This window comes from Ictalurus punctatus, chromosome 28 (genome assembly GCF_001660625.3).
Source record: "Ictalurus punctatus breed USDA103 chromosome 28, Coco_2.0, whole genome shotgun sequence".
Lineage (NCBI taxonomy): Eukaryota > Metazoa > Chordata > Actinopteri > Siluriformes > Ictaluridae > Ictalurus > Ictalurus punctatus.
In genome coordinates this window covers 7,767,473-7,784,254 of record NC_030443.2, presented here as the reverse complement: position 1 = coordinate 7,784,254, position 16,782 = coordinate 7,767,473, and the positions used below count along the sequence as shown (strand labels likewise).

The 16,782-nt window shown below is 36.6% G+C and overlaps 1 protein-coding gene across 3 annotated transcripts in view; it reads left to right on the top strand.

The window, feature by feature from the left end:
* The window catches only part of ptcd2 (pentatricopeptide repeat domain 2), a 17,488-nt gene extending 1,045 nt beyond the window's left edge, over nucleotides 1–16,443 (top strand). For 2 of the 3 annotated variants that reach the window (XM_053676953.1, XM_017460391.3), the window contains exons 2-10: nucleotides 5,524–5,616; nucleotides 8,723–8,852; nucleotides 12,276–12,393; nucleotides 12,707–12,785; nucleotides 14,548–14,639; nucleotides 14,933–15,046; nucleotides 15,388–15,462; nucleotides 15,550–15,663; nucleotides 15,996–16,443. In XM_053676953.1, coding sequence (XP_053532928.1) covers nucleotides 8,824–8,852; nucleotides 12,276–12,393; nucleotides 12,707–12,785; nucleotides 14,548–14,639; nucleotides 14,933–15,046; nucleotides 15,388–15,462; nucleotides 15,550–15,663; nucleotides 15,996–16,214 — 840 coding nt within the window. In that variant the 5' untranslated portion in view covers nucleotides 5,524–5,616; nucleotides 8,723–8,823 and the 3' untranslated portion in view covers nucleotides 16,215–16,443. The remainder of the gene's footprint in view (nucleotides 1–5,523; nucleotides 5,617–8,722; nucleotides 8,853–12,275; nucleotides 12,394–12,706; nucleotides 12,786–14,547; nucleotides 14,640–14,932; nucleotides 15,047–15,387; nucleotides 15,463–15,549; nucleotides 15,664–15,995) is intronic. The other variant, XM_053676955.1, reaches the window with a different exon arrangement.
* The last annotated feature ends 339 nt before the right edge of the window (nucleotides 16,444–16,782 follow it).

Below are 16,782 nucleotides of genomic sequence, written 5' to 3'. Positions count from 1 at the left end.
GAAATTGTTATGGGTAAAATTTCCGGTATCTAGTAGAAATGACAATATTAGCCGATGTCTGATGAAGTGTGTTTAACAGTGCCTTTTTAAAAATGAATATTTTTTAGTTAATTTTTTACCTTGTTAGTTTTTAATACATGTTGTAGTATAATTGTGGATTGTGAAAATGTCATTGCAGAATTCAGAGAGAACTTGTGCCAGTCGCTGCTGCATTAACAATCAGGCTAAGCTAAACCAAAGACTGAAACAGGAGTGTTGTGAACGTTAGCACATTTATAGCAGGATCATATCTGTCAGCGATGAACTCAGTGACTTTTCATCATCTACAGAAAGAGGACGAACATAGCTGAAGAATTTAAACTTAAATAACTCCAAAAACTAAGTATGTGTGATCATTTCACTTAGTTGCCATGGCCAGGTTACAGGATCACTTGCGAAGAGATGAGTCCTCTAGAGCAGTGGTTCTCAACCAAGGGGTGGAGAGATTGAAAGGGGTGCAAATTGTTTTGAAGAAAAAAACTCAGACAGGGCATCATTTGGGTACTCTGTGTATTTTATTTCTTTTCAAATAGAATATGTATGAATGGAAAAAGCCCACGTTCTCTCTCCCTCTGTATTTTCTTTTCGCTGGGGAGAGGTGGAACTTAGCCTGCCTTTTATCTAGCTGTCAGTGCAGACCAGTGTTACAAACTTAGCGATATTTCAGACCATTTTAGTGACTTAAAAAAAAAAGCGCCTAGCGACAAATCTAGTGACTTTCTGAATGTCACCAGTACTGTCCTGCAAGCGTGAGGTCTTGATTTCCTGCTGCACTCACACCTCTCTCTGCGTCTGCTCTGTTCAGTGAGAGGCTGAGAGCCGGAGATTTAACAATGTCTTGGATAACGAGACGTGCCCTTTGTCCCGATTTGCATAATTCATATGCATATGTTTTTAGAATGCAAGATGAATGGAATGCACCATTTTTTACATGTAAAATAGTACACGTTATTACAGCCTAGTTTTCTTGTTCAAAGCAAATATAATGTTCAGAAACATCTTTGATCGTTCATGTTCCATACCTCTCCATTATATAGTTTTATAAATGTCATAAAAGTTATTTTAAAAAATCATAAACGTTATGAAAAATAATCAAAAAAGTTATCTATCTCTCTACTTATCTATCAAAAACATATTATAGATTAGGTGTGTGTGTGTATATATACACATTTATATTTATATATATAATATTTATATATATATCATTATACCTGGTCTTCTCCAATATGGGGGGCTTTACTTACAAAAGGTTGAGAAACTCTGCTCTATAGGTTTAAAGTGATGCTTCTGGAGCTTTCAGTGCAAAGAAAAAGGGAATATGTGCAGAATTAATTATTTTGTTTTAGGAATTAAAACACACATATTCAGTGTCTCTTACTTATTTACATTATACTCGTATTTCCACTGCTATTAAAATAAATTACATACCGTGTGCGTGTGTACTACATACTGATAACATTTACGTTCATTTTAAATGTTGGAAGCAACAGATTAAGTGAAGTAGCTAAACATGTTACAGTAGGTTATCTGAGGTCACGTCTTCACTTCATCCTCTCATTCCTCAGTAAATGAAGGCAGGGAGATGATCATCTTATCCAGCCTGAGCTTTTGAAAGATTGTGCTCTCACATAATTTATTTTCCTTAACATCACACGAATAATTTTTAGTTGAACTAAAACCAATTTCATACATTAACTTATACAAAGAATCTCTTGTGAGATTCTTTTCCATTGTGTTGTGGCTTGATTCTGTTGTGTTGTAATTTGTTTGCTTTTTAAATTTTGTTGTGTTTTGCACTGCTGGGCCACCATAGAATCTATATTCTATGGTGGCCCAGCAGTGCAAAACACAACAAAATTTAAAAATGGAATTTGATGTGTATGTAAATGTTGTCATTGTGATATGTCACAATATGGCATAAAGCATCATAGCCTATTGGGGCGGTTGTGGCTCAGGTGGTAGAGCGGTTTGTCCATTAATCGTAGCGTTGGCGGTTCAATTCCCGGCCCGCGTGACTCCACGTGCCAAAGTGTCCTTGGGCAAGACACTGAACCTCAAGTTGCTTCTGATGACAAGTTAGCATGACATAACATGACAGTTCTGCTACCATTGGTGTGTGAGTGTGTATGTGTGAACAAGTGAATGAGACACAGTGTAAAGCACTTTTGATAAAAGTGCTATATAAGTGCGCCATTTAGCCTTTTCACATATTACATGAAGACTGTTACTGCTCAACACCAATTATTTTACTGTTTAAATGTTTTATTGTTTAAATGTAATAAAAGTGGAAATTTAATTAAATGACAATTGACACCAATTAAGGAAAAGCATAAGCCAGTAATTATGCCCCAGTATATTGCAGGGGACACTATGCTGTAAAAACAGCATAGTGCAGGGGACACTATGCTGTAAAAACAGCACGGTCTTTTGGATGAGACGTTAAACAGAGGCTGACTCTCTGTGGTCATTTACAATCCCAGGACACTTATCATAAAGAGTAGGGGTGTCCTGGTGTCCTGGCGAAATTCCCCCATTAGTCAGGGCCCCCTAATAATCCCCATCTCTGAATTGGCTACATCACTCTCTCCACTAATAGCTGGTGTGTGGTGGGCATTCTGGCACACTATGGCTGCTGTAGCCTTATCCAAGTGGATGCTACACACTAGTGTTGGTTGAGGAGACCCCCCCCATCCTATATAAAGCATCTAGAAAAGTGCTATATGAATATAAGGACTTATTATTATTATTATTATTGTTGTTGTTGTTGTTGTTATTATTCTTACAATACCAAGTAGTATCACGATACCATGCAATATTGTGTTAATTCATAAATCAAATCTACAAAATGAACCAAATTTATAGAAATACATAGATATATATGAAAACAGACAAACCAGATTTTCCTCTCCGTGCATTATTTATGAGATTGAGCAACTGGCTATTGGAAAAACTCAAGAACTATCATACAATTGGCAAGCAACTAATTCAATTGACCACATATTTCATCTATTGTTCACTAGAGCAATGAAATCATTAGGAATAAGTAACTTAATTTGGAAATGACCTCACGATCAAACCCAGCTAATTTTTAGGGTTCGTACACATGCTTCATAATGAAATTCCAGGAATTTTCAAGCACAATTTTTTTCGTGTTTAAGAACTGTACAAGAGATATTGTCATGTTGGCAGACAACGTAATGAGTATGAAATAGTGTGTAAACATGTCCTATTAAGACTGTTAACCAGCAGTCACTTCCCAGCCATTTCCAAGATGCTGCTCTGTACTGCTAAAATCCTGATTTTATAACCACAACATCCTCTGACAAAAGCACCATACACATAAGTTAAAGGCTGTGCTGTGATTTCAGTTATATTTGCATGTAAAATGATCACTCGGAGAGAAAATTAGAAGCGAATTAAAGCTGAATGCAGTGATAAATGGGCCTTTACACCTGGATGCACGCTGGGGCTATTCTTCCAGGGGAACCCCATTCCATTTGTTTAGCACTTTTTATCACTTGTATGTTGTTAGGAGTATATCGAGATGTAAAACATGTAATTTCCTGTTGGCAGTAGGTGATGCTGTGACTATAACTGAATATTGGCATGTAGATGTCTTCAGGCCAGGATTCGTATCAAATGTCAAGTTTGGTTGAGATTGAACATAAAACAGTTCTTGGTGCCAACAGGTGGCTCTATGACTCTAACTGAATATTGGTATGTAGATGTCTTCAGGGCAGGACTCTTATGAAGCTTGTGAAGTTTGAAGCAGATTGGACATTGTATGTATGAGTTATAACTTCTTCCTGTTTCATGGCGAAACATCAAAATTTGTCAGACTGCCACAGCCATGTCATGCAGTGAAAACTCAAAAGCTTCACAATTGACATCAACAGTGCCTTTATATTAGACTGACCGAATATGATTTTAATCGGATGAAATGTCTAGGAGGAGTTTGTTAATGTACGTGGCCTGGAAATGGCAAAATCTGAGCAAGAATCACAGCGAAATAATCAAAATGTCTGACTTCCTGTTGGTTTAAGGATAAGGCTCTAAGAGACTTTTTGTATGTTTTAACATGTTACACATATGCCTACTGATTTTCTTACGTGTAGGTGAAACATAGCACGAGGGCTGTGTCATTGAAATTTTGTAGATTGCTCTATTGAGCCATTTTGCCACACGTAATTCTGAAACCTGTATCAGGTGTAAATATTCGCCACTTTTGAGGAGTGTGCAAAGTTTCATGAGTTTTCGAGTATGTTTTGGCCTCAAAAATGTGATTAGTCTCATATCGAACCTTGCCAGGACACAACAAACACGCCCTTTTAACGAAAACTCAAAAGCTTCGCAATCTAACATCGGTAAAGCCATCAGATTAGATTGACCAAATATGATGTCGATCCGATGAAATCTCTAGGAGGAGTTTGTTAAAGTACTGAGCCTGGAATTTGCTGCTGCCTGTAGGTGGCACTATGACTATAACTGAATATTGGCATGTACATGTCTTCAGGCCTGGACTTCTTAATTATTGTCCTGATGGTGGAAATGGGCATTTTCAATGCTTGTGCTATTTTCTTGTAGCCACTTCCCATTTTGTGAAGCTCAACAACCTTTTGCTGCACATCAAAGCTATATTTCTTGGTCTTACCCATTGTTATGAATGACTAAGGGAATTTGGCCTATGTGCTATATTTGGCCTATGTGTTACATTTGGCCATGTATCATATTTATAGTATAAGTCATGGTTGATCAATTTCCTGTTCCTAGTCACCCAGGTGTACTAAAATAATTTAAATATAAGTGGGAATATACAAATATTTTCCTCATATGAATTCATGGGGGTTCCAATAATTTTTTCACACCTATATCAAACATAATGTTTTTGGATAAACCTGTGTTGTGTTTGCAATTGTTTGATATCCATGAGAGCAGAGTATTTTTGGGAATTTTGTGGATTGTGTTCACTTTCAAAATGATAGACCCAAGCCAATATTGTTGGATTTTGTTGTTGAGGACATGATTATAATTCCTCCAATCAGACCTGACATTATTGCTTTAAGTTGTATATTACAGCACCATAGTTTTATAGTCAAGAGAATCAGAAATTGCTTACCACAAAGTGTCTTTAATGTGGCCAGTATATGCTGATTTAAAGTGGCAAAAATAGCAAATGTTTAAGTGGAATTGATTATATTTTGGACAAGTATCAAGCTCACTAGAAACACAAAGCCTCTATGAGGCTAGCTAAAGCTGTGACTTGCCCCAAACATCCTGCTGTGTTCCATGTAGCTTCATGATTTAAGAAAGCTAAGTTAAACAGACGTCTTCAGACTACTGGCCTTTTAACAAAATACCTTTTATGTTTGACCTGTCACTTTTCTATCAATGTTTCAACTGGTGTGTTTTCAGATTTTTTGATAAATCAGAAGTTTGAGATTGTTCAACTATTGTTTACAACTGGCCAAATATTTCTGGTTCCAGCCAGGCGCTACCTTTTGTCCGAGGATGTTGTGAGACTGGAAGATTTTCAGAAAAAGAAACTTGCTGTGGCCCAACAAGTGTCTGGATCGAAAGGTTGGTGATGTTACTTAAACGAAATCCCGTCCTATCTTTCAGTCATATAATGTATGCTAGCCAGTAGGCTTGTGTGATATTGATGTTGCCCTGATTGTGATTTTCCATGTAAATTTATTGAGATGAACAATTTAACTGTGAAGAACTGTTAGCCTAAAAAAGACAGGAAAACAAGCATTTTCACTATTTCAGGTTTAAGGAGAGTATAGGAGGGGGAATAATAATAATATTATAAGGGTTTTACTGTGCAGTCAGGAACTGTGGCAATTGCGGAAACTTAGCTGCATGGTGAATATTTATGTGATTGCAGTAATGCACAGTAAACAGTTTTTTAAAAAATGATAAAAAACTAGAGATGTATCGGCCAGTAAAGGCTATTTTTCCCGACATCCGATGATCAGGGCCGATTATATCCTTTTAATCAAAAGGGTGGGAAAACACATCGATTTTGTAAAGAAGATGTCTCTTGTGTGGAATGATGACAAAACTGCAGTTTGTAAGCTCTGTAATCTATGCACTGCTAAAATTTTACACCGGAAGTAGAAGCAGTGAAGCAATTCGGCATCGAGTCTAATAGGCCCCCCCCATGGTGCTCGCGCTGAATTAAAGGGCCAGTACACCGCTGAAAGATTTAAATAAAGATGTGTTGAAAAAAAGCAGTATATATTGCACAGAAAAATATTTGTAGAGTAGTATATTTCTATATTCTATAGGCCTATATATTACCAGTTTGATGTTCAATGATAAAGTAGAAATGCTTTTGTTTGTGGTGAGTGAATGTGAAGCCTAAGAGGATTCTGTTAATATGAATTAATAACATTCAATAAGTTAAGAAATCTTAATTTAATCTTCAGAATTTAGTTCATGTGTTAATGTTAATTTGAGTAATGTGTTTTCTGTTTATGAGACCAGTTACTGTGAAACAACTTGGTGAAATGGAGAGAATAAAGTTTTTATTTGCATTTATTTCACAATTGTGGAATTAATTATTATTAATTTAAAAGAAGGCATAAAAGGCAGAAATATTGGTATCGGCCGATATCACTCTGAATAATCAGTTATCGTATCGGCTGAGAAATTTAGTATTACTGCATCTCTAAAAAAAAAAAAATTAATAAAAAAATAAAACCCATAACAGCACATTTCAATATAATCCTTACTAGGGATGTCACGAGAACTGATACTTCGGTACCAAGTCGGTACCAACATTCTTAAAATGTGACGGTACTTGTTTCCTGCAGTAGCATTAATACCATTTGTAACGAAAGTACTGAGGTTGCGATTCTTCCGGACCTGATGGGGCAGCAAATACGCGCAGGTGTTTTAGTTGGTCCACAAGTGGTGAAGAAGAGGAATGCCTACAAGCACACGGGGAAAACTCCAGAAGTTTAGCTTAGCTTAACAAGTTTAGCTCTGCCCCGACTTGTTGAGAGGAAAGCTAGTATCGGTTTCCGGTGTGCAGCCGATGCTATTGTTCATTTCAAACAAAGCGAGGAAATACCTGGAATTTGGGGAAGCACCTGAAAGATGGTCCTATATTATGTTTGTTTGAGGCAGCTGGCATTGTTGCCGTATAACCAGTTAACGTTATGCTCCATGTTATTTGTTAACGACCCTAATGCATTGCGATGTTATAAACTACCTTCTAATGGGCCACCATGCATCGCCATTCAGCCCGTGTCCTGTCAGCAAAATGTAGCCTAATGTTACTAACAATTATTCAAATGTTCATGCTTTTAATAAATCTTTTTGGCCTGCCACCATATCAGTGAATTTAAACTAATGCTTGCATTCAGAGTATAAGGTGTGTGGGTGTGTGTATGTGTGTGTATGTGTGTGTATGTGTGTGTATGTGTGTGTGTGTGTGTGTGTGTGTGTGTGTGTGTGTGTGTGTGTGTTTGCGCACGTTTAGGAGTGCACCTCCGGAGACTCATTGTCAGACAGTGTTTGATAACTAAAATACCCTCCCCCCCTCTCTCCCTCTCTCTCTCTCCCTCTCTCTCTCTTTCTCTCTCTCTCTCTCCCTTTCTCTCTCCCCCTCTCTCCCCCTCTCGCTCTCTTTGCCAGTATCAGCCAGAGGAGGGTGTCCTCCAGGAGAGTTTTTTATTATTTATTTTTTTATTTTTATTTTTATACCACACCGTGGTATCGACTTTGGTATCAAGTATCGTGTACTTTTGGTGGTATCGGTACTGACTACTAGATTTTTGGTATCGTGACATCCCTAATCCTTATACAAATCAGCTATCTAATGTTCACATGACTGACATTTTCCCTGTTAATGCTGTTCACAGTGATGATCAGTATAAACAGCATATTGAATCACTTTCTGATTATCATCATTATTAACATTATCAAGTTGTTAGATTTGACTCTTAGTTTTAGGCTTATTTAATATTTTTGGGTGAAAATCTTTTTTTCTCTTTTGGACAAAATTTGTTGGTGATATTCCTAGTAATAATTATAGTAAACTGTTCAGTATGTTTTTGTCAAATGTTAGCCAAGTCAAACATACACTGATCAATATTATTTGACATTAATGAACTCAAAACAAAACTCAAAACATTTTTCATTTACCTTGACAGAAAACGTGGGAGCCCACATGAGCTAAGAACATGTGAGATTTGGGACGGGGTTCCAAGGGGTCCCGGCTTCCAAGAAGTGTCTGTTGACATTAGAAAGTTCAAAACAACTGTGCAATTAATTCCAGATTCACATGTTGTTTGGCTCATATACTGTTTTAGTGGGGAGAAAAAGACTGCTCTTTTGGCGTATTTTGAGTGATAACTTGCACTAGTGTTCTCCAATGTTTTTGCAGAGCGCCTATGCAAAATTCCTAACGATTGGCAGGTCTGGTAATATAATCGGTGATAAATGCCACTGGATGGCAATGTAATATCCTATAGGGATGATAATGTTGTTATGTTGCACAAGCCTACTAGCCAGTATATTGGAATACTTAAAATCTATGTATAAATCCAGTTCTATTTTTAATCATAATGAAGCAGTATGTTTGGGGTGGTGATGTTCAACTTATTAAATATATTGTATATTTATTATATCTCTAAAATTCTGAATCATTCTTATTGTCTCTCTAAACTCACAGGACATATCTTTAATGCATTAAATCAGAAAATACGAACTAATCAATTGATCTTGAAGGATGAACTGAAGCTGCTTCTCCTTCTCTGCCAATCACCTGAGGATATGGTTATGGCTAGAAATGCTATCTACAGGTAGGTCTAAATTTGTTGAAATTACCTTGTTTGGTACAACTTCCAAGTTTTCAATTCAAAATCCACAAAACATCCTTCTCCATTCAATTTGATGTTTTAATGTAACTGAAATTGGACAGCAAACATGTATGTCAGTAGTATAAATAGGAACCAAAATGTCTATCAACATTACACTTCCTAACAGATAATTTGCTACACATTAAATATCTATTGACTATATAGGTCCTGTAAAGCTTGATATGTTTAGCTCTTGCTGATTTTATGAAGCAGGCCTACTGTTATTCCATAGCATTACTTGCAGTTCAGCCTGTGGAAGATGTTTTGGAATTGTGTTTCAGAGAACGTTATAACACCTGCTCACTGTATGTTTTTAGTTTTTATGTTTTTTGTTTGTTTGTTTTTTTAATGTTTATTTTCTGTGATATTCTATGATGCTATAAAAATTGTAAGAGTTATAGGAAGTACATACAGTATTAACTGTTTATACTTCCTACAGCAGTTACAATTTTTTTGGTTGGATTTGTAATTTCTGAGATATCCCATGAAAGAATAACCAATAATGAACTACAATCACTTCAACTTAAAGTATCCTCATTCTCATGAAATAATTTGCTGGTATATAGAATTACATGGACTTTTCCATATGTTCTCTTAAGGTAACAAGGTCATAGGGAAAAATTAGAAATGATGCACTGCATACAGTTATAGTACTGATTTTCCCCCATCCATTAAAAAAAATTAAGTTTGTAGAACGTGTTTAGAAAATCATGACTAGTGGACAGATATATATATATATATATATATATATATATATATATATATATATATATATATATATATATATATATATATATATATATATATATATATATAATTTGGCTGCAGCAGCAAAGGAAAGGTAAATGGCTATACAAATTGTGATGCTTAACATTATGATGCAAACTGGAACAGTTCATGAGGGTGTTCTCAAGTGGATGAGCAGCATTGGGTTTCTGCTAAAAGTAGCTCTTGTGCCAAGTTAAATTTTGGTCTCATTAGCCCAAAGAACCTTTTCCACATGTTTGATAAAACTCCAAATGGAATTTTTCAAAAATTTCTTTACACCACTTTTCCATAAAGCCCAGCTTTGTAGAGTGTCCAAATATAGTTGTGCTGACTAATGACTAAATTTGACTAATGCCCTATTTTACCTGCTCACTGAATGCGTTACCACCCCCCCATTCCGATGTTCCTACCTGAGGTATATTCTTGCTATGTATATATATAAAATGGATATTGCCGATATTTTTACTAGGCTTTTTTTGATACTTGTTTGGTCTTCAGATTTACAATCATGTGAAAAAAATAAGTACACCCCATGGAAATTGTTGGTTATTTGAACAAGCAAACATTGATCCTCTTTGAAACAGTACCTTAACACAAAAAACAGATCAGTCACATGGAAAAAGTAAGTACACCCCTACATTTATCACAACTTCAAGTTCATCAAATTAGAATCAGGTCGTCAAGATTGGGTGGGTGTGATTAGAACCTGCTTAGTGAGTGCAGGTGGAACCTGTTCCCTTTGCTATTGGAGTGTGTGTTGTGTCACCGTGCCAAGATATAATGAGTTCTGTAAGGCCTTTAGAAAAAAGGCTGTGGATGCCTATGAGTCTGACAAGGTTTTTATAAAGATCTCCAAATTATTTGAGATGCATAATTCCACTGGCCATCCCAGCAAATTCAGCCAAAGCGCAGACTGTTTGATGCAAAATGAAGTCTCAAAAACCCGCAAGTTTCCTGGATCTACTAGTAAGTCTTGCAACTGTTCTTGTCAAAGTGCATGCTTGTACAATCAGAAAGAGATTGCACAAATTTGACCTCCATGTGAGACATGACAGGGAAAAGCTTTTGCTATCTAAGAAGAACGTTAAAGCAAGACTACAGTTTGCCAATGAGCATATAGGCAAAGACCAGGCCTTTTTCTGGACAGACGAATTAAAGATAGGGTTGTCTGGCCACAGTAACAGCAGACATGTTTGGCACAGACCAAAGAAAGCTTTTACAAGAAAACTGAGTAGTCCAAACTGTAATTTGGTGCATATGCACAAACACAATTCATACTTTCCCACCTTGAAACTCAAAATCTCATTGCACCAACCGTCTTGTCCACTGGCCCTCAGCCTGGGATTGGTGAGTGTTCCTAAACCTTCTCCCCAGGCATATCTTATGGTAAATACAGAGTAGGAGAGGTACCACCTCTCAAGTTTGGTGCTGGAACCCATATTATATGTGGGTGTCAGGCCAACTATATCTAGTCCATAACTTTGAGACACTGGCTCAATTCAAAGGCAGTTTTCATTTCAAGGGTCTTGTCTATCTAAGACCAATTTCATTAAATCTCAAACATGTTACTTGGTGAAATGAATAGACTTTTGACTGTAGTTACAATGTGTTTCCAGCTTTCCTTCACAATATTCAAAAACAACATGAGGGAAAAAAAACTTTTAAGTTTTATTTGAATAATTTCAAACCCTCCAACCACCACCATGCCCCTGGAATCCAGACATCAACTAAACCCTCTGAAAACCTAAGGAAAACCCTGTAATGATGACTAGATAACTTAAAAACATGGCTGCCAGTAAGCAATCAGCTTTCAAGTGGCATCAGGGTTACCAATGAGCTATAGACACAACTTGAACAGCATGTTCTTCTATGGTCTCTGTTCTATGCAACTTGACAAGAACTGGGGGTGATACTGCAAAGGGAGCTTGGTTCCCACACATGTTAGCTTATAATTATATTTCTAAGCTATTTTTATCTAATTGTATTTTAATTGCACAGTCCTGGTGGTGCAGCAGCTTTAATTACACAATCCTTGGATGGTGCTCAGCATGTCCTCTTTTTTTAACCTTCTTGTAACCTTCTTTTTAAACTTCTTGGGCGGCTGTGGCTCAGGTGGTAGAGCAGGTTATCCACTAATCGTAGGGTTGGCGGTTCATTTCCTGGCCCACGTGACTCCACATGCCGAAGTGTCCTTGGGCAAGACACTGAACCCCGAGTTGCTCCCGATGGCAAGTTAGCGCCTTGCATGGCAGCTCTGCTACCATTGGTGTGTGTGTGTGTGTGAATGGGTGGATGAGACACAGTGTAAAGCGCTTTGGAAAAAAGCGCTATATAAGTGCGCCATTTACCATATATTTGTAGGATTTCATGCTCATGATCCTTAGCGTTCATGCAGAGTTGTTTTTTTGATACTTCTAATCTTTTCATATTTTACAGGTCTGATGATTGATCTGATGATCATTGTTAACCTGTCGTTGTATTGCTTAATTATTGATATATAATTCAGTGTGTAACTCTGGTTTTCTGATTGCTTCTTTTCTATTAGCATTTCAAATCAAAACATACAAATGGCGGTTATATTTTAATGTCTCTATACAGGTACCATGAAGAAAATTGTAATATGGCATTTGGGGAGTTCAGGTTTGGACCTGTGTTTATGAGGCTGTGTTATGAGCTGGGTCTGGCAGATTTAGCACTCACTACACTGACTGATCAGGTACAAATATACAAAGTTATATTATACACTAATACTCAGACTCTAATTTAAAGGAGTATTTTTTTTTTTTTTTTTATTTTTTTTTTATTTTAACATAGAGACATCTCATGCCATCTATGTTTTCATATTTTCTGTTGGTTCTTTAATTCTCCATGGTGGCTTTGCAAATTATATCAGGTGTAATACATACTGTTGTGAAAATCTACTTATAATTTTGTGTATAATTGTAATTGATCCCAGTTGTACATTGTTAATTTGTTATTTAACATCGTTATTTGTATGTCAGTTTTCTTTTATCATCCTTTTCTTTAAGAGGCTAAAAGGATTCTTTCCAGACTGTACATCCTTTAACCTGGCCATAGACCTGCTGTTCAGTAAAGGACACTTGGAAGGTAAGAGTTGCAACTATTTACGTATCATAAAATATATCAAATGACATGCAAAATTCATTTGTAAAATTCAGTTAAAATAATGAGGGTGAAAACTACATTGCAAAAATGTTATTGACATGCATTGACTGAAGTTGCAAAAGCTACAGTATAAATTGTTGGCTTAGTATAAACAGTTTAAACAATGGTTCTTTTAAATAAAGTACACTGATCAGCCATAATATTAAAACCACTGGCAGGTGAAGTGAATAACATTGATTATCTCTTTACAATGGCATCTGTCATGGGGTGGGATATGTTAGACAGCCAGTGAACAGTCAGTTCTCGAAGTTGATGTATTGGAAGCAGGAAAAGTGGGCAAGCTTAAAGATCTGAGCATCAGTACTGGACTATGGAACAATGGATGAAGGTGACCTGGTGTGATGAATCATGTTTTCTTTTACATCATGTGGATGGCCAGGTGTGCGTGTCACTTACCTAGGGAAGAGCTTGCACAACATGCACTATGGGAAGAAGGCAAGCTGGCAGAAGCAGTATGATGCTCTTGGTTGTGTTCTAATGAGGGATCTTGGGTCCGGGCATTGATGTGGATGTTACTTTGACACGTACCACCTACCTAAACATTGTTGCAGACCAGTTACACCCCTTCATGTCAACAGTATTCTCTAAAGGTAATGGCCTCTTTCAACAGAATCATACATCCTGCCACTCCAAAAAGTGTTCAGGAATTTTTTGAGGAACATGACGAAGAGTTCAGGGTGTTGACTTGGCCTCCAAATTCCCCAGATCTCGCATCTGTGGGATGTGCTGGACAAACAAGTCCAGCCCATGGAGGCCCCACCTCTCAGCTTACCAGAATTAAAGGATCTGCTGCTAATGTCTTGCTGCAAGATACCTCAGCGCACCTTCAGAGGTCTTGTGGAGTCCATGCTTCGATGGGTCATAATATTAATGTTTTAATGGTATAACTGATTGGTGTATATTTAAATACAGGATATTTGTTTAAAAACAAACAAACATGGAATTGTCCATTTTTGCACTACGACTAGACAGATATTGATGTCAGCCAAGGAAAACAGCAGTTAATGACAAACATTGTGAGAGCTGTGAGTAAAAACCCAAAAACGACAGTCAGACCTTCACAGGGTAACAGCTGAGAGGATTTGCAATATGACTCTGTAACATGTAAATAAAAACAGAATGCAATGATTTGCAAATCTCATAATCCCATGTTATTCACAATAGAACATTGAAAACATATCAAATGTTTAAACTGAGGAAATGTATCATTTTAAGGAAAAAATAAGGTAATTTTGAATTTGATGGCCGCAACACATCTCAAAAAAGTTGGGACGGGGGCAGCAAAAGTGTTTTTTTTTTTTTTGTTTTTTTGTTTTTTAAACCACCAACAGACCATCACCACTTAAAACTTGTTTTGAATCTTAAAACTTAAAACTGTTTTGTGTCCACACTATACAGCACCATTATTAGCATGATGCTACTACTATAGCAGCCAGAATCAATCCCACCCCTTACCATGGTTCATGTCCTATGAGGTACTAAGATAGTATCACAGCAGGTGCAGGATGTTTTTGATGTGGGTGGGTGGTTTTTTTGTTGTTGTTATTTTAGGGGTTTTTTTGCCAAATAGCCCCATGCTATAATCATCCTCACATGTTTATAACCATGTATGGTTTATACATGTTTATAACCATGTATGGTTTATAACCATACAAAAAATGCTAATGTAAATGTGTCCATGCAGGTGCATTGAAGCTGATCTGGGAGATGAAAGCCCAAGGTGTTGCTTTCAACAAGGACACCTTTACACTGGCATTTGCTACCTGCTACAAGCTAGTATGACATCTGTTTTGTCTTGTCTTTAATCTTTTGCTAATTTTGGTCACAAATAATGTGGATTGTGATGTTTGGATGGATGTTTAAAATTGAGATATATATATATATATATATATATATATATATATATATATATATATATATATATATATATATATTTACATTTGTAATAGATTTTAATTGAAGCTTTATGAAGGTTTGAAGATTTATGTAAAAATGCAGCTCATATTGTGGCATGCTTAGTAAACAGAGTGTGGATTAGTCTATAATTTCCTGCATGATATAACTTGTAGAACACCCCTAAGTCATACCAGATCTGCTTGGCCTTGCTGGAGGAAGGTCAGACCAAAGTCAGCTTCATTCCTAGACATGCTTATTGCATTGCAGTTGCATTTGCCCTCAAGCAGGTAAGGCTTTTTCTATGTAATCAACTGTAATATCCTTTTGTAGATCTTATATTACTCAGTGCAAATAAGCAAGGGTATAAGAGTAATTGAGCAATTAGAGGACACCCCAGTTAAAGAGGCAGTTCTATATAGTGGCACACAATCTATCTTCAGACCCTGAAAGAACAAAAGAAAGTATAAAATGAAGCATCCTGTGAACAGCATAACAAATTATTAAAAATGTGCAGATAGAATGATGCCAGACAAAATGAATTTTTACCATAACAACTGTAGGAGAATTTAAATGTTATGTTCCTACCTTTCCATGGAGGGTAAAACCATTTTGATTATGCATCTTTCAGGATGATGTTGAGCGAGCGCAGGCTATCTACTCTCAGATCATGAATACAGACAGCAGACTATGCCAAAACCTGAGAGTAAGTCTGTTTGCATATACTATGTGTGAGGAGTACGAGAGACCACTGCAAACTGTTCTTATATATTTTTATGTTGACTGCTTCTAGGTACTTCTGTTGGCCATGGCAGGATCAATGAAAGATGCAGTTTCTGTCCTCACAACAGCCCTGTTGTCCGATAGTTTAGTGTTTGTAAAGAAGCCAGACTTCTGCCAGGAAGTGGTGAGACTAATTAATTGTTGATACCAGTTGATGTTATGAAACAAAATAAAACCACAATAATCGCACCATGAATATCTGCAATTTATCAGCAGGAACAAATGTCACCATTTAATTCTGTAGTACAACCATCATCTACGCCTCTACCATTTGTAATTAAATGGATTTTAAGCATATGGAATAGATCTACAGTACCAGATATACAGTACCAGTCTAACTATTGCTGTTATAATTGTTATTCTTTGCTGTTATCCATTACTGTTGTAACTTTTCCAAGAATTAATGGCTCATAACTGGCATCATAAACATCACTTCTAGCTGTTACTCTATTTCAGATTGATGTCTTGAGAGAGAGAAGTGAAGATGGGCCATTGAGAGTGCAAGTTGAGCATCTGGTTAAGCAGCTGCAGCAGGCAGGTCAGGTGAACCCACAAAGGCTGGACCACTTGCTGTACCACACTCCTACAGGGAAAAGGAAGCTTTTGTCTTTTCTGAAGGAGGGGAACAGGAGGACCAGCAGCCGAAGGACTCTGAGACCACTTCTGTCAGAGTGAACACACACACATTGTGGTCATGGCCACTGCAGAAGTTAAATAAAAATAGTGCACAATACTAATGTATCTGTGCCTTGTATTAAAATCATAATATTTTTTTAGAAGTTTGGGAAAAATATTCACATGTTGGCTATCCAGAGTGTCCAGAAAACATTTTGAGTTCTTGGCATTTCTGCAGCATAATATTGTGGGACTTGTGAGTAGAAAATTAAATTCAATCTCAAACTGAGAGTATGGTTACTGCCTAAATGTTTTTCCTGTACTCATAGGCTACATTTATTATAGTGTATTTAAGATGTAGTTTTGAACAAAAGATTGTGTGTGTGTGTTGAAATGGCCAGGGCATTCTTACATTTGAAAATAATAAATGCAATAAAGATAAACAACATCTGAATAGTTACATTTTTGATATATTACCTGTATTTTGTTTTTGTAAACAGTGAAAGAATTCAAGAATTATTACTTACTTTCAGCAGGTTTGCAAAGCATTTAAACCCTTCCTCTTTTGCACCATGAACTTTTAATTAAAATTGAGCATTAATATACACATAATCCATAATTACAAAGC